We start from the raw sequence: 26,308 nt of genomic DNA, 5'->3' as shown, positions 1-26,308 counted from the left end.
TTTTTTCAATGATTAAACTTTAAATTTAATCATTTTGTATGATCCAAATTTATAATTTCACAAATTTAAAATAAAAAATATTTTCATTATATATATGTGTATAGCTAATGGCGAGACGATATAAATACTCCCAATATCATAAATGATAAGAGATTTTCTAAATTATTTTATGAAGTCAATAATTTCACTTTAAATAAATTAATAAAATTATGATATTACATTAAAAATGTAATTAAATCTTTTTTTATAAGAAATTTTTTATTAATTTACCAAAAAAAAAATTATTTATCTAAAAATTATAAATAATCATATATATCAAGACATTCACACTGAAATTATGTATAAAATGAAACCAATTTAATGGAGCATCCATTGTCAAAAGTATAACCAGGAGACTAAAACTTCAGGGAAGACGCTGGTTAATACTGTCGTTTGACGTTTTATTTTTCTTATTTCATGTTTCAACCCAACCCACTATTATTGAATAAAATGACGCCAAGGTGGTCAACTAGCTTAAAAATTTGTACTTGAAAATAAAAATTCTTAGTATTTCTCCTGTACATGTGCCCGCATAATGAATCATTATGTTTGAATGTTGTCACGTTGTTGAGCTGCCAAACTCTCTATGAAATTAATTCGAGTCCCATTTCTTGTTTTAGAAGCGGATAACGTAGTACTGAAGGCGTCTACCGATTAGATATTCTCGACGAAACACTTCTAGTTAACCTTCTTTCTCTCAAATTCGAGTGATTTATTTAATTCTCTATATATTGGTTAAAATTAATATATATTTTTTAAAGGTTTATAAATACAGACACTGTTATTTTTAATACATTTTTAGTATAATTTTTAACAAAATTTATTATTTTTTATCCCTTATATAACCAGTCACATTGGTTAACAAAAATAATTATATATTTATAAATTCACTTTTTTCTCTTTATTTAAATAACATATTGCTATAAGATATTCCCTTCTGATCTTTATTCTTGTCATGGAGAAAGTACGCAACGTGACCGTACAGAGTTGAACAACATTAATAGATTCAAAATCAATCCAACCCAAAAGCACAAAATATAAAATATCCTATCCAACAAAACACCACAGCCTTAGATTAAATAGCACCAAAAGTAAGAATTCATAATTGAACGAACAATCTAAGCAGTAATACTTCCAGATTCCCTCACAAGAACGTGATTTTCTATCCATCTTCTTGTTGAATTACTCTAGCTAGTAGCTAGTTTAATGCTTCCAAAAGAAAATCCTTGTCTTGCTCCAATCTTCCCATAGCCTCAGGCTCCAAGGTTAACTCCACATCAATGCTCCTCCCTCCACTCTTCCCTGGATACAAATAAATCATTCCATCAAACTTGTTATTAGTTCCACTCCTCACATTCTCTGGCTTCCCCCACCCAAAATCAATGTCATAAACCTTAAACCTAGGGGAACTTCCCACAGCCACACAATTCACCCCAGCATCTTTGAATTCAAAAATTTTTGGTGCACTCTCCCACTCCTTGTTACGTTCATCAATTGCCTTAGCATTATGTGCTTCAATGGCTTTCTGAATCAAAGAAGCCCCGAATTGCGGCGGCTGGGCCGTCAATAGTCCGGCCGCCGTGACGGTGAAAATTGCCTGAATTAGGTTTCCAAAGTAGGTTTCTGGCATCGGCGGCTCAACCCTTTTCCGGCAATCCGCAAAGACGGTGAACACGGTGTAGTCTTCTGGCTTTAGGTTACGTGCATGGGTTACATGGCGCCAAACATGAGTGGAGAGAGCCTGAAAGGTTGAAAATGGTTTTGAACCGTCCGATGGAGGGTTTTCATTGATCGTTGACTTGATCTTGTCGATCTTTGACTCGGAGAACTTGAAGATTGTATCCCTGAGTACAGGCTCGGGCTTTGCCTCACTGTTGGATGTTGGTGGATTTTTGGGCTCGGGTAAGGTGAGGTCCAGCTTCACGCGAGTGTTCCGGGCCTTGGTGCGGTCAAGAAAGGGTGAGGCCGACGTGGATGGTGCTCCGCTGCAGATCTCGGCCCACGAAGTCATGAATTGCCATGTGGCAGTGCCATCTAGGACAGCATGGTTGAAAGCCAGGCCCATTGCAAGCCCATCTACGAGCTTAGTCAACTGTATACATTGCAATGGTTATATCAATGAATCTATAAAGCAATGGCAATTAAAATGAGAACCATGAAAAATTTCAAAAATAAAAAAGAGAGAATGAATGTGATAGGTGATCAGTGAGGCGCACCATAATGGCATAATGTGGTGGCCAACAACGTGCTCAGCAATTTAACACTATCCTTACTGAAATAAATTGACATCTACGACACATGTGGCTTCATATTTATCTATCAAATTGATTTTAGATTATGTAAAGTTATTATGTTTCATCTTTTACTTTTTTACACTGCAGCTATTTTTTATTCAAGATAATCTGTTCAAACTGAAAAATAATAAATTCTAAATTTTTTATAAAATTATTAAATTTAATATAATTTATTAATTAATATTATTAAATATTTATTTTTTTAATAAAAATAATATTTATTAAATTTTTATTATTTTTTATTTTACATATATTAAAAAATAGTTTAATAAAACCTTGTAAAGTTTTCAAACTGTGCACTACTTACCCAGATTTATGTATTTTGCAAAAACATTAAATCAATTTCCATATATATTGCAATTAGTAAAAGAGTATTTTTTTTAAAAGAAAAAAATTGTAATAAAAGGGCATGATTTTTCCCAACATTGTTTTATTTTTTCGTTCATTGTGAAAAATCCTATTAAATTGCTTACTCCTTTTGTGTAGGCGTTTTAAATTGAATATATCTCTCACTATCTTTCCCTTCAAAGTCAAAGATACAATGAAAGGAAGGGGATGAGTGCGGCAGGAATTAAGAGCCACACAAGTTAAGTTAACCAGTCGAAGGCAGTTGTCCCTTTCAGTAGGATTGAATTGTCACATTTAAAAGGAGTAATTTTTTTATTAAAAGAATATTTTTATTATATTGGAAATATAAAAATATATTAAATATTTTTTTAATAAATTTATATTCTTATTATTTATTTAAACTTAATCCTAAAATTCAAGTTAACATTTTATTATATTATAAGCATTTTGTACTATCACCAAAATTTTCAATAGCATTTGATCTTTCAAATAATTATTGTCATAACTAAAGTCATTTAATAATTCAACAATTAAATAATGGTATTTAAGATTTTTAGTGGAACAAATTTTAAGCCTCAATGGTTAAATAAGTAGTTATCATTGACAAACTGAGACACAAAGTTGGAAGTACTGATGTGATGTTTATCCACATTGTATGCAAAGGGCAGAAATGTGATCTCCAAATTAAAAATCAACTATGAATACTACTTGCTAACCTCTTGTGTAAGCCATTTATGGAGTGGGGTGGTGGGGGGTTGTTCAGTTGCCCCGGATCCAAAAAGGTAGATGAGAAAGACACTCATTCACCCCCCAATGTCATAGATCTAATTCAAAAAAATCAATATAGCTAGATGCGGTCCAAATGGATATAAGAGAAAAAGGGTGTTTTGATGACATCAATTGATTTTCCCTATTTTATAATTTTCTTTTCTTAGCAAATTAAGAGAAAATAAACTAAAACAGGGCAAATCACTACTAGTTTTTGCTAGTTATGGAAAAGTGGGTGCATTATGGTGCCATGCAAAACCTCTTTGCAGTTAGATCTACTACAAATTAGCACAATTTTCCCCATACTCATTGTTCTCTCCCACACCCTTTTTTAGATAGTGTTAGTTATCATTCATTATACATTTGTATTTTTAATTAAGGGAAAGTTAATGAAGAACTTAAAACTAAATCAACATGCATTCAACTAAGGACAGACTAAATTACCTGAACTGCTAGCAAGGGCCTGTGCATGCCTTCCAAATTCAAGATACCACTATAAGGTATCAACTCCTTCAAATTACTAGTACTTTCAGCCACAGTTAAATCATCCACACCAATCTCTTCAGCAACAGCTTCAATAACCTCCACACCAAGCATATCATCATCATATTCCACCCTAAACACACCCTCTTCATCTTTCCCTAACTTACCAGCTAGTTGATGGAACTCCTTTAGGACTACACCAAGCCCAATTTTCAGCTTTTGGACCATACCCTCAAAATCTTCACCCATGTAAACTAGTAGCTTTTGGTTGTAATAGAAGGCTAGGTAGGGAAGATCAAAAGTGACCAATTGGTACTCTTTCTTCCCAATGTTCTCTTCAGGTTTCACATGGCTCTTGTTAGTGATTTTGAGATTAAGAGATTCTTCCTTCTTCACAACCTCACTTGCCATTGTTTTTGAGGGAAAAAAAAATGAAAGAAATTGTGAGTTGGTTTGATGTGTATGTGGGATTTTAGATGATTCTTATAGAGCCGTGTCGTTGGGTAGCATTTATGGAATTCATGAGAGCGGTTGTGACCAATTAATAATGCTTGCTGTGTTAGTTTGGTAGGAGGTAATTATAGGCTCAGAAATGTTTGGTCAAAACATGAAAATCTGTTCTTAAGAATTATATTATTTGGTTGCTAACGAGTTAAATTTTGATCCAGTTTTTAGCCAAAAATTATAAGTTTGGTTTAGTTATACTTTGGATTCATTTAATTTAGATTATGTATGTTTTTTTTCCTCTTTCAAGTATTTTTTTTAACTAACTAAATTCCTTTATTTTGAAAATTAAATAAATTTGGTCACACTGTCAATTTTTTTCCTTAAAATATTTAATTTTATTTTAAACAAACTTTTTCACAAAGTAAAATTATTTAAATTTTATTAAACCTTCTTTACTAAAAAATTACTAACTAAATTATCCAATTTCAATTAAAATAATAAAAAAAACTATTTATTCCTTTTCAAAACTTATTCTCATATCCTATAAAACTTTTCAAGTTATATCACTTTACACTAGCTTTTACATTTTAAAAGTAATTTATATTTCAGATTCAGCGTAAACCGTGGAATATTTAGATAAAGGATGAGAATATAATTTTTTTAGATAAAAGTAAGTTTATATAAATATCAAATTTACTTAATTTTAAAAATAAAAAATTTATTCAATTAATAAAATTATATATATATATATATATATTATTTAAGTTAAAAACTAAAACTAAAATAAATTATTTAATTTAAAAATTAAAAAACTATGAAAATTAAATGTCTAAAATATAAAATAAATAAAATTACAACTAGACTTAATTATGATAACTAAAAATATAATTAAAATCTTATTAAATATTTCTAATTTAGTGAAATAAATTATAAGTTATGTAAAATAACTTGCCCAACTAAAACAAAACACTCTAAGTGAGGTTTAAAGTCACACTCTGAGTATCATTTTTTATTTATCACTTTAATATTTTATTATTTTTAATAAAACTTTATTACATATAAATTTTATTGTATTTTTATATTCATACACTAAAAAATTAAGTTTAACAAAAAAAAATTTAAATTTTTTTAATTGATATCCTTAAAAAACTTGTTTATTTTTTTTTTCAAAATGATAATTTTCAGAACCGATCATATTTATTGCTAGAATAAATGCCAAAATAAATTGCCTAGAAATTGGCGTTGGTCTATTAAAACTAAATTTTGAAAAGACCATACAAGCGCCACTCCAAAGAAATTTTTAATTTGATTTAACTACTTAAAATTACATTTATTTCAATGCATCAATTTTTTTATTTATTTTAAATTAACCACTAAATGTGAATTTATGATTAATTTCACTTTTTTCACTCAATTTTAATGATATAATTAATTTACTTAATTAATATCGTAGTCATGTTTTTTTTATAACTATGAATAGATTATTATTAAGTTAACATTGCAAATGATTAAATTGTTTACACGACATAAATTATCTTTTTATTATAAATGTCTATTTTTAATTTTTAATAATATTAATAAATATGTTCGTGCGTTGCACAAATTTGATTTATTTTTATTAAATAATTTTTAAAATAAAAAATATAATTTAAATACAAACTATATATATATAGTAAATAAATTATTATATTAAATATGTTAAATTTTAAAAAATAAATAAATAAATAAGTACATTTTTAATATATATATATATATATATATATATTATGATACATATTATTACTTATTTTATAATAAATAAATTTTATATGATAATAATTATCATAAATTTTAAAAGATAAATAAATAAATACTAACATATTTAAATTTTTTTTAAAATTCTCTAATTTTTTCAAAAGGTTGATAATATCAACATATATTTTATTTACTACTTAAAAAGTATATTTTTATAATTATAAAAAATAAATAAATTTAAAAAATTATGATACATAATAAATTGATGATAATATAATATAGTTTTCAATACTTTTTAATTTATTTATTTATTAATAGATAAAAATAAATAAAATTAAAATGTTAGACTAAAAGAAACATGTTAATTAAGTGAAGTATAAATAAAAAAAAAATTGTTACTGTCATAAATTTATTAAAAATTATATTAATAATAATTTCAGCATAAATACATAAAAAAACTATATGATAATGTATAAAATTATAATATATTAATTTTTTTAATTATATATACAAATTTATTTTCAAAAAATATCATAATATTAGAAAATACTGCAAAATTAAAATTTGTATAATTTAGTATATTTTTAGAGTTAATTGTATTAATTTAAAACATTTGATAAACTAAAAAAATATTTATGATAAAATTATGAAATTAATTTTAAATAGCATATATTTTTTATTTAAAAATCTAAAAATAATATTTATATTATTTCATAATATTATAAAACCATTTGTTATTATAAAATTTTAAAATAAATAGTTATAACAATAATTTATTAATTATAACAAAATTATTTAATGAGTTATAAAGTTTAAATAAAATATCCTATAATTTTTTATTTATATATTGTGATATTTATTTACCTAAATTTATATGATAAATTTTTTATTTATAATTATAATTTAAAATTGCCAATAAATTTGTTATGATATTTTTTATTTATAATAAATTTGTTAAAATAATTCATTCGACTAATATATACAAAAATAAAATTATATTTATTTAACTAATATATGATATTTTAAAAAATATGATTTTAATATAAATATATACAAAACTATATGTTAATATCTAAAAATAAAAATATATTATTTTTTTGTTAATTAAATAAAAATAATTTACAAAAATATTATAAACAAAAATTAACAATAATACAATATATATTCTTAGAAGATTAGTTGTTAATAAAAATAAAAATATAAAATATAGAATTGAGTTTTTTTTAAGTGATTAAAATATTTTATATTACTTGATAACTTAAGAGAATTAATACTAATTAATATTATAAAAAAATTTATTAAATAACTAATTAATTATAAGAAAGTTATGTTGTGTGGTCATAAAATTAAAATAATAAATTTATTAATTTTTTTATGTATTTTTTTAATTTTAAAAATAATTAATATATTTTTTTAATGATATAATAATAGTTTTAAAAAATGTATTAAAATAAAAAATATTAATTTAAATAAAATTTAGAAAATAAATTTAAAATGCTAGATGAAAGGGAACATGTAAATTAAATTAAAAAAAAAAACTTATATTATTGTTAGGTCCATAATTTACATTCATTTCTATCGTCCATATATTACCATCCTCACAGTCAATATTAAAATTAAAATACACACAATGTTGGTACTTCTTAAATTTATAATTCATTCTACTACTAATAAGATAGTTAACTAATCTAAGTTATCTTTGTGGTGCCATCATCCATGTTCCCTTAAATATTTAGTAAGGACAAGGATCTATTTTCTCATTTAAACTTAACACTATTTTAAAAATATACATCACAGTATAATCATAATTATGAAAAATAAGAAAATATAATAATATCAATCTCAAAGCAATATATCACATATGCATATATTCCATCACAAGTCATTAGATTCTTTTTTTTTAAATACGCACTCTCAGTGTAATGTGATCACATATATACGATGCCTCCAGCAGTTCTTGAGGTCTTACACAACTAGGTTAATAATCGTCAGTTAGCCCATGTACACGGATACAACGTATACAATAACGGACTCCTTAGAAAAGGTATAGTCATGAGTCTAGTCAGAAAACGAGTGTATCTCTATAACTATTCACACTAGATCCATTCATCATTTTATACTCATCCCATATTCTTTTTTGTGTAAATCTCATTATTCAAATAAAAGATTGTGCTTAGTAAAGCACTCCAAGACTAAGTTCAAAACACGTATACTACCAAATATAGTACTAACATCCAAAATTAGTCAAACATGTTTTGATAACCTTTCACAACCATCCAATATAATTCAATCATGTATTTACATAGAAAACAAACAAAACGAAGGAACTAAGCTCCAAGAACTTACTTGGAGTTGATTGTTGAACTTCCAAAGTTAGATTCAAAGGAAGGTTGAAGTTTAAGAGAGATTTTCTGAGAAAAGAGAATGAAAGATTAGAGAGAATGGGGGAGAGGTTGAAACATGGATTTTAATCCAAGTTTTTTAGGTAAAAGCCCTTAACTACTATAACACCCCGAATTTTGTAATATTGTTTAATTATTAATATAAGTGTTTATGTAGGTTTTCGTGTGTTTGTGTATTTGACATATATAAAGGTGAATAGATGTTGAAATCTGCCCTTGAGTGCGTGATGATGACGTTGATGTGTATAAATGTGTTTGTTTATGATTGGATTGGATTGATTAGGCTGAAAAACAAGTTATGGGTGTAATACTAGGGCGTTCTCGCTGTAGCGAGAGGGCCCTGAGAGGAAGGCGAGAAACTGTCGCCTTCTCATTGCAGCGAAAGGTCCCTCGCTGTAGCGACAAAGCGACAGTTTGGGGTGCAATCTTGCTGAAGGTCTCACTGTAACAAGATTCTGCAGAAATCAGAATGCAGTTTCCTCTGATATTTTTGCTGTAGCAACAGAGGCCATCGCTGCAACGAGAGTGTCTCGTTGTAGCGAGAATCTCGTGACCTGAAGGGTATTTAAGAGGTTAGGATTTGGGAAAAATCATTTCACACGTCTCCCTTCGAACTCTCTCTCGTTTCCCTTGATTCCCAAGACATTCCTACCGATTAAATTGCCTCTAAAGTCATTCGGGAGTTAGATTGAAGGTTGGATTCGTGTTGGGAACGCTTGGAGGTGAGTTTTCATGCTTAAGATTTTGGTTTCTCATCCCCATTCTTTGTTCTCTTGGTTTCCCTTGGTTCTCATGTTATTCTTCCGTGTGTTTAGGACGAAATTCGTGTGGGGATCACTTCCTTGGGCTGAATTCATGTTTGGGTCTTCAACTCGAGGTAAGGGGGACTATACCCTATCTTATTGTATTTTGTTTATTGTTTATCTTACTAAATGTTGCAATGTGGTCGAGATAGAGGAATAGAAGTGTGTGATTGATGGAAATTATTGTGTGTTTGAATACAATGTGGTTTGTGGGGTTGACACACCCTTGATTAAGAATGTGAGTGAATTTGTGCGAGCATATCAATGATTGATGATTGAATAATGTAAATAGTTAGAAATGGGTGTAGATGGCATGTCGAATGTAACTATGAATTTTGTTGAAAATAATATGTGTTGAAATAGTTGAACCCATTGTGGGTGATTGTGTAATGTGAAATGCCATTGATTGATAATTTACTAATGCAATTGAGTGTGGCCATATGTGTCGTGTGTTGTGCATGAGGATAAGTCCGAGTGCCGTGTAATGTGAATGAATATGGACCTAAGTGCCGTGTGTGAATATGAATATTATGTAATTGAAATGTGCATAAATGAGGCATGTTAAATATTGTTGTGATTATGTTATGAATGGTTCAGCGATACACTGGAGGTGTGGAAGATGGGGACGGTAGAAATACTTTGGGAAAGAGAGAGTGGTGGTGACACCAATAGTGAGCGTGGGTGCACCACAAGTCACACACTCTCCTCTTGACTAGACCTCTGACCACTACCTTTGTCAAGCGACTCGCGACTGCCCACGTGGTATTCGTGAGGCAGGGGTAACCAGCGACCATCCATGGTGTGAAACTATGATCACAGTGCAATAGTAAGTGTGGCTACATGCGGTGAGTGCACGTATATTAAATGTTTTGGTGCCATGAATGCATCGGTCGTAAATTGAAATGAATTGCTTGACATTGTTGCTTGTAATTATACTTGTGTAAAATGTATTAGAAATTATGTGAAGTATGTGCAAGGTGAGACTCTATGTTTGATTGTGTGTTGGGTAAATGAAATGAATTGCTTGACACTGTTGCTTGTAATTATACTTGTGTAAAATGTATTAGAAATTATGTGAAGTATGTGCAAGGTGAGACTCTATGTTTGATTGTGTGTTGGGTAGCGTAGAGTACCCACCCTTACATTTATTTTGCAGGTGACCAAGACGATCAGCACCGGGCTCAGTGAAGAGGTGGATGAAACTGCTATAGAACTTAGGAATTTATTTTGAAAACTGATGTATTAATTAAGTCCTGTAGTAGTTGCTGATTCAAATTGTAATTCACCCTTATTTTGAAATACTTTGTCGAATTATTTGAATGAAATTTTTTATTGTTTTCATATTTACAAAATTCATTTATTTTGGAAATTAAAATTAAAGTGTTACAATTTTGGTATCAGAGCAGTTCATCCAAATTGGACTGAGGTATCGAGCTGAAGTGTCCAAGCTGACTGTTGATGTGTTTTTATTTTGCAGGTGACCAAGACGATCAGCACCGGGCTCAGTGAAGAAGTGGATGAAACTGCTATAGGACTTAGGAATTTTTTTTGAAAACTAATGTATTAATTAAGTCCTGTAGTAGTTGCTGATTCAAATTGTAATTCACCCTTATTTTGAAATACTTTGTCGAATTACATTTCAAAAACTATTTGAATGAAAATTTTTATTGTTTCCATATTTACAAAATTCATTTATTTTGGAAATTAAAATTAAAGTGTTACAATTTTAGTATCAGAGTAGTTCATCCAAATCGGACTGAGGTATTGGGCTGAAGTGTCCAAGTTGAGTGTTGATGTGTTTTGATTACTTGAAATTTAAATGTTGTATTAATCTGACGAATTCAATGTTGTTTGTTGCATTATGGTTACCTTAGCTTAGAATGGCTGGTAGAGGTAAACGTAGAGGAGCAAGAGACACCAATGACTTAATGGAGCGCATGGCTCAGATTCTGGAGACCTTGGTGCATAACCAAAGCAGGGAGCCGGCTGAATACCGAGAGTTGTCTACCTTCACTAGGCACGTTCCTCCAATATTTGAGGGAGGTTTCAACCCAAAGGAGCTCAAAGGTGGTTGGTCAAAGATGTTTTGTCAAATTTAATCCTTGACATACATCTCTATTTTATTTTAGTCCTTGGTCAAAATACTTCTAATTTAGTCTTAAAGAATTTCTTGAGTTGTCAAACTCAATTGATATCTTTCGCTCAGCACTATAACTAAGAGTTAAATTCTTTAGTTGTGTCGCACACCTACCCTTTTTTTGGATAGATGGTTAATTTTCTAAAGATGAAATATATACACAATTACAAGAAAAATGTTAAAAAAGAAACTCGTAAACTTAACAAATATCAACATGTAATTATGTAAACATAGACAATAGAAAACTAATTTGTAATTTGTCATTTTCTATTATGTTCCTATATCTCTTCTTCATGATCACATCGTATAGCATATACATCATCTACTCTATTTTCATAATTTAAAATAGGTCTGTTTAATGAGAAAGAAGAATTCTCATATAAGTGAAGATTTGAATCTTTAATCTCATCATTACCAAACATTGGTTTCTCTTAAAGAACTATTAATTAACTGCTATTACAAGGATCAGTAACATAAATGACTTATTTTGCTTCAGTTGTTTCAATAAATGGTTCATCCTTATAATCAAGTTTGTTAAGGTTGACTAATATAAATCCTAATATATTTATTTGAATATCATTATACTGTCAACCTAGTTACATTTGAAAACAAGAATTCTAACTTTAATGTAGTCAACCTCCCAAAATTTTTCAATGACTCCATAATAAGAAAGTAATGTCATGATTGGATATTTATCTTTTGAACTGGAAAAATGCATGGACTTAGGCATCATCATAACACCACTATTTTGCATTGTACTCTTGTCATCTTGAAGCTTTGTCTAAAAGAAAAAATTATTTATATCATATCCTCTTTAACATATCACATCAAAGTTTAAATGATGAGCTAGCTATTTCAATGTTTCTAAAACTACATCATTCTTCACAATCTCATCTTTAAACCATTTAAAGAAAGTTGTGATCATTTGACAACTATTTTTCATCCATTTGAGGATTATAAATAGAACATGCCATGAATTATATATACTACTTAAGTTACCATAAGAATTCATTCCATTTGTAGCAAGTTCAAGTCTAAGGTTTCTTGCCTTGTTGTCAAACAGTGGAAACAATTGATCACATTACCTTTCATATACATGTTATCGAATGTTCTTTGCATCATTAGCACTAGCAAACAATCGCTTAAACCTTGGAATTACTGGAAGGTACCATAAAACTTTGGTAGGTGGGCCTTTTGTGCTCACATCATTGCTTTCATCACCATTATTTGCATTGTACCATGAAACTCCCCAAACATGACACTCATGCAACCCTTCATGCTCTTTTCTATACAAAATAAAATCGTTAAGACATATGTGTATCTTCTTATACTTACTTCATACCTATTAAATAAATATCTTCTTTACTTAGTAATTACAACATGAAAGTGTATTATTACCTTGTAGAAGTATGTCTTTCAATAATTGAAGCAATTTAGTAAAAATTTTATCACTATATCCATTTTGTACCTTCAAGTTAATGAATTTTAATACTGCTGACAACCATGTGAAATTAGTACACCTTGAATACAAAGACTTGTTAAGATCTTCACACAAATTAGAAAAAATGTCATCTCTCAAGAGTTTTTTTTTCCAATATCACAAATCAAATCTTCTACTTGATCATTCATCTCTACATTAATCTTAGTTATTTCCTTAATACTCAATTGTCTTAAATTCAAACACTTCACACAATGATAATAAAATTGTCATTTATTATTAGGCACGTTTCTATTAGCAAATTTGAAAAACTCTCCCACCTCATTCTCATACTTGTCATTTGTGCATTTACAAATCATAGCTACATAAATAGGAAAATTGGACATTTTTCATCTAACTATGATTTGTAACTTTCAATCTTCCTCTTATCATGTATGACACTATCCCATTCAAGAAAAAACTTTTCCATTAAGCAATCATAATTTAGTTTTTGAATCTTGTATATTACACAAGATGACATTTTGGCACATTTTGATATAGTCTTCAAGTACACAACCTGAAAGTGGTATGATGTACCACAACCGAGCCTGCACCCAAAGACAATGCAAAAATTAAGAAACTGAAATTTCATCAAATATATCATAAAAGAATCATAAAACAATTAATAATTGCTCGATGAAAAATTTTGTTCCAAAATTGTCCAACTTGAACAAATCAAGTTTCAATACAACAACAAGATAAACAAAATATTATATTGGATCTTGAATTGAAAATTAAAGTTTCATTTACAAACAAAAAATAATGAAAAAGTCCAAACAAAAAACATGTGTTAGTTGTATGATTCTCTTAATTCATTTCCTTACTGTTAATGGATGTAAGATTCTCATTCGTCAAATGTCTAAAACATAGGATCTCTCTGTTTAAGTGCAGGTAGTCTGCATCTTCACAGACATGTCTATTTTACCAATCCTCTCTGAAATAGTGCCCAAATTGTTACGTCTATCGTGCAGGTCAGAACTTACCCGATAAGGAATTTTGCTACCTTAGGACTGTTATATTATGACTGCTCTTGATTGGAGCTTTAGTTGTCGACTCCTCTGTCATCAGGTAACCAACTTCCTTGACCTTCTAACACTAGGTAGGCGTCAACCCCCCATACATGGTCTTACAAATTTGTGGAGATGTGTTTTTGGTTAACAGTTGCTCAGACTTGGTCACTACGACTCCCTTTGTGAGGAAGATCATTCGAGCTTTTCCTGAGAGTATAACATGGATTACTTCAACATTGTAACACCTGGTACTTGAACATTAATTGGCTAACCAGGGCACCTAACGCCTTTGAACCGATAACCATCTTTCGGCTAACTTAGCCTCCTCCACCCTTTGGGACTAACAATGGGTAGTAATCCTGAATTCATATATTCCTAAATTGTCCATTGTGTACTTAAATGTTGGCCCTAAAGTTATTTGCTTAAATTTTTATATGTATCAACATATCTGGGTTGAGCAATGGACAATTGTCCTCACCTAACTTCATTGTTTCTTAGGGATTTAAACTATGTGATTATAATTAAGTTTGTGTACTAGTTAAGGTAAATTTATTTCTATTATAGTCTATGCTATATAAACTTAATCCTATGTAAATTTGCTAATGTTAAATAACATATCACAAAAGGAACCAAGGTCCACTATCGGTGAGGGGCTACAAATAATATGCAAAACTCAACTTTCAAAAGTTAGAAATTAAAAGTCGACTTTATTGATTTCACCTAGCAGCTACTTATGAGCGGTCTCAAGAAGTTGAAAACGATGCTAACCACCGTGAGCTAAATCACATATTAACATATTGCTAAACCATAACGAAATACAAGGAAAAAGAAAAATATTTGCATATCAATGCAGAAACCCAAACAAAGAGAAGGTTGATAATATGCTGTTACTAAGAGGAAACTACATTCCAAAGCCTTGCAAGGGAGAGAATAATAAACTCTTGGTTGTTGGTATGAATTGTTGCATAAAAAACGTAATGCTGAATTCTTTAAAATTAACATTGATAAACAGTTTTTTAATTCGTTGCTGCTATAACTGATGTAAAAAACATTTTTTATATCAATTATAAAGGTAACTGATATAAACATCATATATTAAAAAAGTAATATAAAAATGTTCTCATAAATTTCAAAATTATTACAAATTTTTTTAATATCAATTCTAGTATAACCAATATAAATTTTTGATGTAAAATGCCATACTTTGCGCCTTGCAAACGAATATATCCCTTTCATTGAGTGTGAATGTACGGCATGATCATGTCATATTTTGAGTTACAATCTGTTCTTTCAGCTAATTCTCAGGTTCTAAAATACTTAGAAGACTGTCTCAAGCTTGTTTTAAGCCAAATGTTTTATCCTATTCTATAGAATACAAAATATAACCATAAAACTTCAATGACAAGAACTTTTTTATCCCAAACGAATTTGGGTAACAAAGTATCAAAGACATTTGATAGCTGCAAAGTAAAAGTTTTTACATTAATTTGATAACATAGAACGTGTCATATATCATATATATAAACTTGTTTTCCGTTTTTCTTTGTCATGTTGACCAAAATTTAAAGTCATATGAGACTGTGGGGATTTGCCTTGCTTTAATACGAAGATAAGATTTTGAAGCTACATTATGCACATTAATGTTCTGCCACCATTAAGCATTTAATTACCTTTCATAACTAATAAATAATAATTGAAGGAGATATTTTTGTATGATCCAACAACACATTGACGTTTAATCTTAAATCTCTAAATTCAACTATAATATATAATTTCTAATGAAATACAGATTTAGATGTTTAATTTTGGCTGCTTCGAAATTTGATCTATACTATATTAAAAGGATATTGTTATTATGTAGATACAATTTTATTATTTTATCATATGGTTATTTATATTATGTTTTTAATCTTCTTCAAATTCATGATATAATAAATTTTTATTTCTCACAATTATGTTTCTTGATTTCTTTTAATTGCTACATTTAAGTCCTGTAAATTTTCTTTTACATAAAATTCTTCTGTTTTTTTTTTTCAACCTTTATGCCTCTTTTTTTAATTATCAACTAAAATATCAAACCCGAAATAAAATATCTTAAATTTTATCATTTTTTTAACCTTTCCATTCAATATTTTTTTCAAATTTATTTAAATTTTCATTATTTTTAGACCTTTTAAATCATTTTATCTTAAATTTGTCTTATACTCTTTGTTATTTCATTTAAGAAAAAATGAATTTAAGAAAGGATTTAACTATAAAACAAATAAAAAATTGAAAAACTAAAAATGTGAGTAAAAAATATTGAGAAACCAAAATAATAATAATAATAATAATGAGAGTCAAAGTATAATTAAGTTAAAAATAACGAGAATATGGATAATCAAATCTAGACTCGAAACCAATATATTTTAATAACATGTTATCATTCAAATATAATATCAATATCCCGCCTAATGCATGGTTTTCAAACTTTGATATTTTTTTAAATAATAAATAATTCATATTCAAAACTAAAAGAAAGATAAAATGTATAATTATGAGAAAAGAGAATTTAATTATTTTTAAAAAATAAAACAAATGAGTTACATTTGTCATTTTTTCATCAAGCTAGAGTAGTATAATTGAGGCAAAATTCTTTTCAACAGACTTTTTTTTTATATCATTTCACTGCAATTGCTAATTTAATTATTAATTAATTAATGACTAAATTTTAATTTTTAATTATATAATTTTTTTAATTACTAATTAATTTTTTCTGATTATAAGACATGAACCAAGACTACTTACTTTCTTATTAAATAACATTAAAATGCTTCTTTTAAGGTATATTTAAATTTTACATACGTTTTATAAAAAAATAAATAAGACACCTAAAAATATGTATGTCCGTAGGGATAGCAATGGATAGGGTATGGGTAGGGTACTACAGTACCCATCCCCATACCCGCGTTTTAAAAAAATACCCGTACCCGGCCCCATACCCGGGTGGGTATGAACATTAATCCCCGTACCCGTACCCTCTGGGTACCCGCATACCCGTCTTGTACCCATTACCCGCGCTTGTTTGAGAAAAAAATATTTATAAAGAAAATATGTTTATATAACTTCACATAAGTAGCATAATAATACAAAAATTCAATATATAGTTGCCGAACAAGATACAAATATAGATAAAAAATAAATATTCAAAGATCATAAATGTTAAATGTATCTTAATATAATAATTTTATAAACTAAAATTCTTATAAACAATAAGCAAAACTAAACACATAAGTTATTTGTCAGTAATAATCTTATCTTGTGTGAGATTTGATTGATTGGTAATGTTAGAACGACAACAAAATAGATATGTACAATGGTTGTCCCTTCGTGTGGGATCACTTAGTAACCTCTTGTGACGGCATTAACAACTAACTCTAATGAATAACATTTCATAGTTATTAAGTTTTAGTGATATAGACATTGAGAATGAAAATAGAGTTAAAGTAAAGAAGTTCAATACTAACAACAGAAAGTTGATACATAAAATATTTTTTTTAACTTTTAAATTTGAAATTGTAAGAAAAATAATAGATTTAATTAAAATAATATAATATAATTAATATATATATATATATATATATATTAATACTAGTATTTCTTAACTCATATACTATACGAAAGTATTTTATCAAAAATATAAATTTTTAAAAAATTATTTTAGTGAATTAAATATTTATAATGTATATAAATTTTAAAAAAAAAGAATTTGAATAAAAGATAAATAGTTACAATAAAATTTTATAATAAATAAATATACGTGTATATTAAAAAAGTTATACTTTTTTATCTTAAAAAAATTAACAAATAAAAATTGACAATAATTTTTTATATTTATATCTTTTCAAAAACTTCTTTGAATGTGAATAAATAGTAAGAATAATATTATTTAGATTCAATAGATTATAGTTGTGCTTGTAATACATATGTTACATAGAAAAATATTATTTTAAATTAAAATATAAAAATAAAATTTAAATATTATTAATAAATAATAAGTTTACGGTAATAGTAGGTAATTGTAAAATTTATAAAAATTTATAATATATTTATTATTTATCATTCACTTTATAATTTAAACATCAATATGATTTTATTAACAAAAATATTTGTGTAAAAAATATTTTATGTGTGTCATATATAAATAATATTTTAAAAAAAGTCAATCTCATATTAACTATGTAATAATTAAATTGTGTTAGCCTAATTAAATGATATAAAATAGTAAATAAATTTTTCTATTAAAAATATAAACTAAAATAAATTTTTTGGTTTACTTTATTATTAAATATATTTTTATATTAATATTATATAACTTCACATAAGTAATATAATAATACAAAAATTCAATGCATAATTATAGAATAAAGTTCAAGCATATATATATATATATATGCGGGTATGGGGCGGGGTGGGTACTTAGATACTCATACCCGCACCCATCCCCATTAAAATTTGCGAGTTTTTACCCATACTCATACCCGTATAGTGGGTAAATACCCTACCCATTGTGGGTAAATTTTGAGGGTGCCCATCGGGTACTTTACCCATTGCCATCCCTATATGTCTGACAAAGATAATAAAGTATTAGATAAATCCTATTTAAATATAAAATCCCTAAAACTAATCAAATATCAAAGAAAATATCAATAGTCTACAATTACAAAAGAATTCTTAAACTATATAGTAGTTATGCAAAATGATTCTCCATTTGATACCCATAAACAATAAATAACTCTCAAATGAATATACTCTAAATTATTTAGAACGGGAAACATACAATTTTAGTCGAATCAAAATTAATTATGAGATATTTTACTATAATTTTATTTATTATATGCACTCAAATATAAAAGAATATGAAAAGATCAGCCTTAATGAAACTAATTGCTAAATATATAATTTTGTTAAATCTTGAAAAATATGAAGTTACTAATTAAGTTGAGTATAATTTTGTCCAATCACCACCACCATTACCATTGGAGAAAAGAACTAATCTTACAATTATATATAATATGTGAGATATTTTTTTTAAGGTTAAAAGAAATTAGTATTTGTATTAAGTATAAGACGAGACGCTTGTAAGGATGATTATTTAGGGTGGTAGTAGTCATAAATTCACGTATACTTTACCGGTAGATGTTTCTGTAAAAAATAAAAATAAAAAAAATACTCTAATGCTAAAGTTATTAAAGTTATCCTAAGTCGACATATAAATTAAGTAAAAATGCATGTTTTTTTTTTTAAAAAATTATATATAAGTTTGAGTAACTTAGTTTTTGGTACACTTATTATAGATTATTGGACTTTAATGTTATTACATGAAGATAGATAATATGTCAAATAAAATTGTTTTGTATAAAAAATGTTAAGATACGTAATGGTTCTAATATAAAGAAAATTAATTCATATGATTGTAATTCAAACTGATATAAAAGCGTTTATAATTACAACTTTTGTTATGCCACATTCAATCTTATATATCTTAAAAGTATTAATGGTCACTAAAATGCCGGTATACGGTAATGCTACCTAAAATTGCTCTCCAATATTGTGTTCCTACTATGTTTATTGTCTACCTTTGACTTGAGCCTTACTTTCTCATTCCAAATTCTAAGTGTTAGAGAAGCGACATTATGCGACTGATTTCCACACCTAATTCTGTCACTGATAGTGATGATCCACCCCCCATTGATGTGATAATATTTTGTCAGTGAATTTTTGCCTCTTTGTTCTTCGTGTTCCTTTAGACTCACACACAACCGTGATTGATTATTTAACATGACACATTAATATTTGTACAGTTTAATATGAGTGGATCTGAATAAAAGGATTTCAATTATTTGAAACGTGATTCTGTGTTTAATAATATTCATCCATATAAAGATTTATTGACTCTTAGCACTTGACTGTTACATTTTGAATGATTTAAATTTTACTTAACAGATATTGGGGCGAGGATAGAAAAAACCAGACCCACTCACCGAATAAAAGTGTGTATGTGTAACAAATTTGTGAAGAATAATGTAGTAATTTATATCGACATTGCAACATCTTTAATCAATTTTGATAAAAATAAAGTTAAATTTATAATAGTTATTTTAAAGGTTATATATATATAATGGTTAAGAAGAGTCATCATTTTGATGTTTGCATATATAATGAAAGTCCCATAATTAAGTTAAAAAAAAGTGAAATGATTTTAAATCTTAAACTTTTGACCATTTAGATAATATTAGAAAAAACAAACTCTTTGATTGATCCTTTAAAGAATAGAACTCCTTAATTTTTTTTTTTCCTTAAAAGAAATAGCATGTGTGTAGTTTCAGGAAGACATCATTCTAAGTGTGTGAGGTTCTTAATGGTGTATTATTTATTTATTGTAATTTTCTATTTAATCATATGTATTAGAAATAATTATTTTTTAAAATAAATAAAATTATTGATATTAATTATTTATTTAATTTATCATAAGACTAATTAATGGATATTGAATTTCTTTATTTATGAATGACTTGCAATGGGTTAACAATTCATTCAAGTCCGATAAGAATTTTTAAATTTACCAACAGAGTAATCATTTTTTCATTACACAATACAAAAGTTTTATCAGTTTGTCAAAGAGAAGATAATTCATTTCTCACTCTCTTCTCTTTGCGAATTCATGTACAATATTTTTTTTATCTATATCAAATCATGTAGTTATTGAAAATTATAAATAGATGTTGCATTTAATAGACAAGATTGAGGTGTTTTTTATAAGTATTTTAGTGTTGTTTTAAAATAAAAATTTAATATGTGTAACAATTTATCAACAAAAATATAACATGTGCCATAGTTGTTGCATATATTGTGTTCTTAAAATAACCAAAAAAAAAAAAAAGCTATTGAATAATATTTAAAACTTATCCTTCTTTAATATGCTTGTGATAAGTATAAAACGTAACATTTAAGTGCGAATTTAGGATGATAAATTGTATCATTTTAATATGTATAAACAAATAAATTAGAAAATGCTTTTTTTTGTTGTTGCTGATTTAGTGATAAAGTTTATATTCTTATGTTGAGATATTTACTTATAGTTTGTCTTATTATTCTTGGAAACAATAAAGATATTTAAGTTTAATTTTTGTAAAAGTTGTAGAACTGAACTTAAAACTAAGAAAAATGTTGCAAAAAATGTATTCTACTTGTGCAAATTAACATGTGATTCAATGTCAAACACTGTTGTTATTTTTATTGAAAGCCAAATTTTGTCATTCCATCGTTAGCAATCTGAAAAACATCATAAAAAAGGTTGATTTCAAGGTAAATTTTTTATAGAGTGCAAAAACTTCAATTTGAATAATTGTGTAATTGAAACTTCAATTTTCTCTTCAAAATCCTCTTTTTATCCAACTTAAAAAATTTAAGTTGCTGATTAGTCATATCTTAATAGAGTTCTATCTTTTCTCTTCTTCTTTTTGTGCTTTTTTTTTTTTCTATCATGTGTAATTAAGTTTATAGGGTTGAAGATGACAAATCCTGATCTAAACTTCTTGAAAATCAACTTCTTACATTTTAGTTCAACTCTCCTTCTCTAGTTAAGTGTTTGCTTTTGATTTTAATGCTTTTATGAGTTGATTAATCATTGATTGACATTAGATTCACATTAACAATTAAAAGATTGATTAGTGGATTGAATTTTAGAGTAATTCACTGTAGTTGTTGATGTTTTTAGGATAGAAATTAATGATTACATAAATATATAAATTTTTAAATTTAATGATTATTTCAATTAAAATAATATAAGAAAATAAGGCTCTTAACATAAAACATATGTTCTAATTATTAAGAAATTGAAGTTAGTTTAATCACTAAATTTTTTTCTTTAATTAGATTTTAAAATTTGAGTTAGTGAGGATATTGATTGTGTAGAGTGAGATTTTGAAAAATTCTATCTTAAATCTTTTATATTTTTGAATTATTATTATTGTTATTTTATTATTATTATTAATTCAAGATCAAGTTCAAATAGTGATAACTTAATAATTAAGTTTAATTATTATTTGAGAGAGTTCAATGTAGTTATTAATTATCATCTATCAAATTTGTAACACCGTCTTCTCATTTTTCTGTAATTATGTGTTATTTAATGTTGAGTAGTATTAGAATGTGTTTAGATGTGAGTTTGGAGGAATTTAGAGGAGTTTTAGAGCAAGAGATCTGGCTCAAGCTATGTAAATCTCGTCCAGGCGAGATTTAGCGTGCAAGAATACCTTGTTACAGGGCTATCTCGCTTCAGCGAGATAATTCTCACTCAAGCGAGATAAGATAAATGTTGTCCAACTGTTACCTCGTCCAGACGAGAGTGATCTCGCTCAGGCGAGATAGGCCGCTCAGGTGAGGAACCACAAGAGAAATGACATGCTCTTTATATACCATCTTGCTCAAGTAAGATGAAGTTCGCTCAAGCCAGCATATCAGAAAATAAGGGGCGAGACTACTATTTGCATATCTCACTCAGGCGAGATGCTCGTCGCTCAAGCAAGACGAAGCTCGCTCAAGCGAGAACGCGCGGGGCTGAGGGATATTTAAGAGATTTCTCACATGAAAAATTTATTCTATTACAAACTCACGTATCTCTCTCAAGTTTTCTCTGAACTCTCTCTTTCTTTTACCCAGATAAAAGCCTTAGAAACTCCGATTTTTCCTCAGAAAATCTTGGACGTTGAAGTTAAGATATTTTAAGTAAGTTTCTTCAGATTAAACTTGAGTTTTTTGAATTTTGTTCCTTATGTATATCTCATGATATTCAAGAGAACTTTCATCTATGAACCTTGAGCCTTTTATATATATCTTTGTGAGCTCATCTTCGAGGTAAGGAGAGCTCTATTTTATCGTTATAGTACAATATTTATTTATACTCATAGAACACTGTTATGTGAATATGGTATAAGAATAGATGATTGTGATATATATTTTGTTGAATATGGTTGAAAAGATGTTTGTTTGATGATTTGGATCGTTTGGTTGTTAGACTAAGTGGTTGTTATATGTTCATATGTATTATGTAATGATTATTCAGTGTGAAATATTACTGAACTGACTGAGTGATTTGTGTAATTTTATGAAATATATCTAAGTAAAATGATGTGAATATGAAGGTTTATGATTAAAATTGTATCAATGTATGCATGGAATGAATTGGAATGAAATTAGTTTGGAAGTGCTTTACTAAGCACAATCTTATGAGTGGGAAGAAAGGATAACTCTGAGAATGACTCTAAGAGTTGGATATGTATGAAATTTAGTGTGAATAGTTATAGAGATACACTAGGGGTATAGAGTCCGGAGACGATGAGAATATACGGGAAACGTAGGGTGGTAAGCATAATTTGCGTATGTGTACACACTCTTTCTGAGAGCAAATACGTCACATGGTCTCACACTCGTTTCCTGACTAGATTCCTAACTATGCCTTTGTTAAAGGGTCCAATTATTGTACATGTTGTATCCGTGTGCATGGGCTAACCGGCGATTATTTACCTAGTTGATTAAGACCTCGAGAAGTTTTTGAGGCATCGATATCTGTGGTCACAGTGTACTGGGAGTGCGTATTGGAATGAGAGAAAGGAAAATAAATAATAAATTATTAAATATTATGTATGGTGTGTATATGTTTGAAATATGAATTTATGTGTTACATGTATGTTAAAATTTTGATTATATGATAAATATTTGTAAAGGATAGAATATACGCTCATCCTTACTAATAATTTCAGGGAATCAGGATGACAGAGTCTTAGGGAAGAATTAGATTAGTAGATAAATCTGTACATTTTATATTAAATTATGTATTTAATGAATACTAAAGACTGTATTATTTTAAATTTGCTATTCTTGTAGAGAATGAGCCTAGAACTTTTGTTATATTAGAATTGGATTATTTTTATATCATTCTTTTTAACTTTCCTAGGAATAGAATACATCAGACCCTATGTGTATATATGTATAGAGGTACTGTTAGAAATCCAGCAACCCTTACGTACCTATTCACATACCACGATCACGATCATCTCAAAAGACCTACCCGATGAACCTTCAAGCACATAACTGAAATAGAGGTCAGAGCTAATTCGGGCGCTAGTTATCTAGGTTCAGATGATGACTTATACTCAGAAGACCTGGCAAAGATAGAAAGTTGACACGGGATTGATGAATAGAATTGATATTCAGTACTGAGTTATGATCTGATACTTATATTAGTTTATGTGATGTAAATATTATTTTAATATTCATATATTTTGAATAAATGGTTTGGAAATTATTATACTTCATTTATGGAATGTATGTACAGTCTTTTAACTTATAAATTTTGATTATGTTTATATAGCATTTGATATTTTTGTTCTACCATTTATACTAATCTGAATAGAAATAATTGTACAAATTATTATATCGTAAAGAAACAAATTTTTTATAATTAGTGATTGTGAAACCCATTATACATAATTCTCGTATTTTGCAATTAATATAAAGTATATTGTATAGAATTTGAGATAAGTATGTTGCAAAATTCATAGAGCCAACCTAAATTAAAAAATAAAACACAATGTTAATAAATAAATAAATAAGTATAAATTCAAATATGTTTTAGTAAAAATAATGTATATATATATATATATATATATGAATTATGATATATTATCTATAAAACATAAATAAGATAAATAACTTGTAAACTAAAAGCGTAAGTACATGTACAGAACATAAAAGATAGAACCTATAAACATGGCTAGACTAAACTAAGAACGTGAAGACCTCTGCATTTAAGAGTAAAATAGTTTGAATGAATTGGTAAGTAAACAAAAAATGAGTAAAGTTCTTAAAAAAAGTAATAAAATAAATAATTCACAAATTTTTCTGTATTAATTGCTTAATATTTTTTATAATAATTAAATTAAAGATATTAAATATATTTTATATTTAATTTAATCAGACAAATAATTAAAACGTCATTTAAGAGAAAATGGATCAAACAATTAATATGCGCCATCTTTTTAGATGTTTTGATGTAACGTTGGGTTGTAAACTAAGGCACGGGTCCTGCAACGAACTTTGACTAAGTCTTCAATTAACTTCTGTTTATATGCCAATCTTCAGGACCATTTTGAAGTGACAATAATGTGGAAAAGAGTAATGTACTTTAATTATAGATGTGCCTAATATTATAAAAAAAAATGTACGAACTGTAATGTCAAATAATTATCGCCGTATATTAACAACTTTTCCTAATGAATTAAATGAATGTAAATCATTTTCTTCTATTCTTACAAGATTTTTTACTTTTTTTTTTTTCTTTGCAAGTTCATGCTCCTTGCATGTTCACAATAACTTGCGTTTGAAAGCAATTTGTTTACCTTAATCATTTTATAAAATATTGAATTGTAAATCGTTGTCTAATATATTTGATTTTCTTTTTATCTATCTTCTCTATTTTTTGTCAAGCTTTTTTTCATCCTCATTAGCACCTCTTTCACACACATGATGAAAACGATGATTTAAGAGTCCAAATTCCAAACAAAACATCAACTGACTCTCACCGGCCAATTACTTTGTTTACAGAGAAACAACATAAGAGGCCTTATAAACTTCAACCAAAACAAAAAATATTTCCTAATGGGCCTTAAAAGGCCATCGTTATATATTCCAAAAATGTATTATTTATAATATATTAAGATCCCGTTACAATTAACCGTTCAAAGGAGTGTGATAGCAAAACTAGAAAATCAAAATTAAAAGATAATGAAGAGGTTACGACTGGTGAGGACTAAACCCCATAATACTCCTATCAGATCCATCTTAAAAGAGTTACTCAAAATTAATTGTGTAAACTTTAATAATTTAAACATGAATTTACTTCATAAAATAAATAATAACAAAAAAAAAAATACATTGACTCGTAATATTATAATGCACAAAAATTAATAAATCAAATATTTACAAACAAAATAAGAAACTTGATTATATAATGCCATTTAAGATTTTGTAGTAAAAAATAATAATATTCTTTTTTTTCACAAATTTTCTATAATATTAATAAATAATAAAATTTTATTTATAAAAAATAAGATTTTAATTGCATTTCTAATGTAATATCATAATTTCATAAATTAAGATTATCTCGGGATTAGCTATACACATATATATATATATATATAATGAAAATAGTTTTTATTTTAAATTTGTGGGAATTATAAATTAGGATCATACAAAATGATTAAGTTTAAAATTTAGTTTGTGATCATATAATCACTTAATAAAGTTATATGCATTTTTATATTG

At 27.4% G+C, this 26,308-nt stretch overlaps 1 protein-coding gene across 1 annotated transcript; it reads right to left on the bottom strand.

Moving 5' to 3' along the window:
* Positions 1 to 948: 948 nt before the first annotated feature.
* On the bottom strand, positions 949 to 4,381 carry LOC113867316 (BAHD acyltransferase DCR-like). Its single transcript, XM_027502565.1, has 2 exons — positions 3,894 to 4,381; positions 949 to 2,131 (listed from the first exon to the last, which is right to left on the bottom strand). Exons 1-2 carry the CDS (start codon positions 4,341 to 4,343, stop codon positions 1,238 to 1,240), a joined length of 1,344 nt encoding a protein of 447 aa, XP_027358366.1. The 5' UTR covers positions 4,344 to 4,381; the 3' UTR covers positions 949 to 1,237.
* Between the last annotated feature and the right edge of the window lie 21,927 nt (positions 4,382 to 26,308).

Source organism: Abrus precatorius, unplaced genomic scaffold (assembly GCF_003935025.1).
Source record: "Abrus precatorius isolate BTA unplaced genomic scaffold, Abrus_2018 Scaffold5, whole genome shotgun sequence".
NCBI lineage: Eukaryota > Viridiplantae > Streptophyta > Magnoliopsida > Fabales > Fabaceae > Abrus > Abrus precatorius.
This window is presented reverse-complemented; position numbering and strand designations above follow the sequence as displayed.

What these genes read in the sequence shown, in the direction of transcription:
- LOC113867316 (XM_027502565.1), bottom strand. Translation starts at nt 4,343, where the DNA reads ATGGCAAGTGAGGTTGTGAAGAAGGAAGAATCTCTTAATCTCAAAATC. An exon ending in GGCCCTTGCTAGCAGTTCAG is followed by an intron (nt 2,132 to 3,893) that starts GTAATTTAGTCT and finishes CAATGTATACAG; the next exon opens with TTGACTAAGCTCGTAGATGG.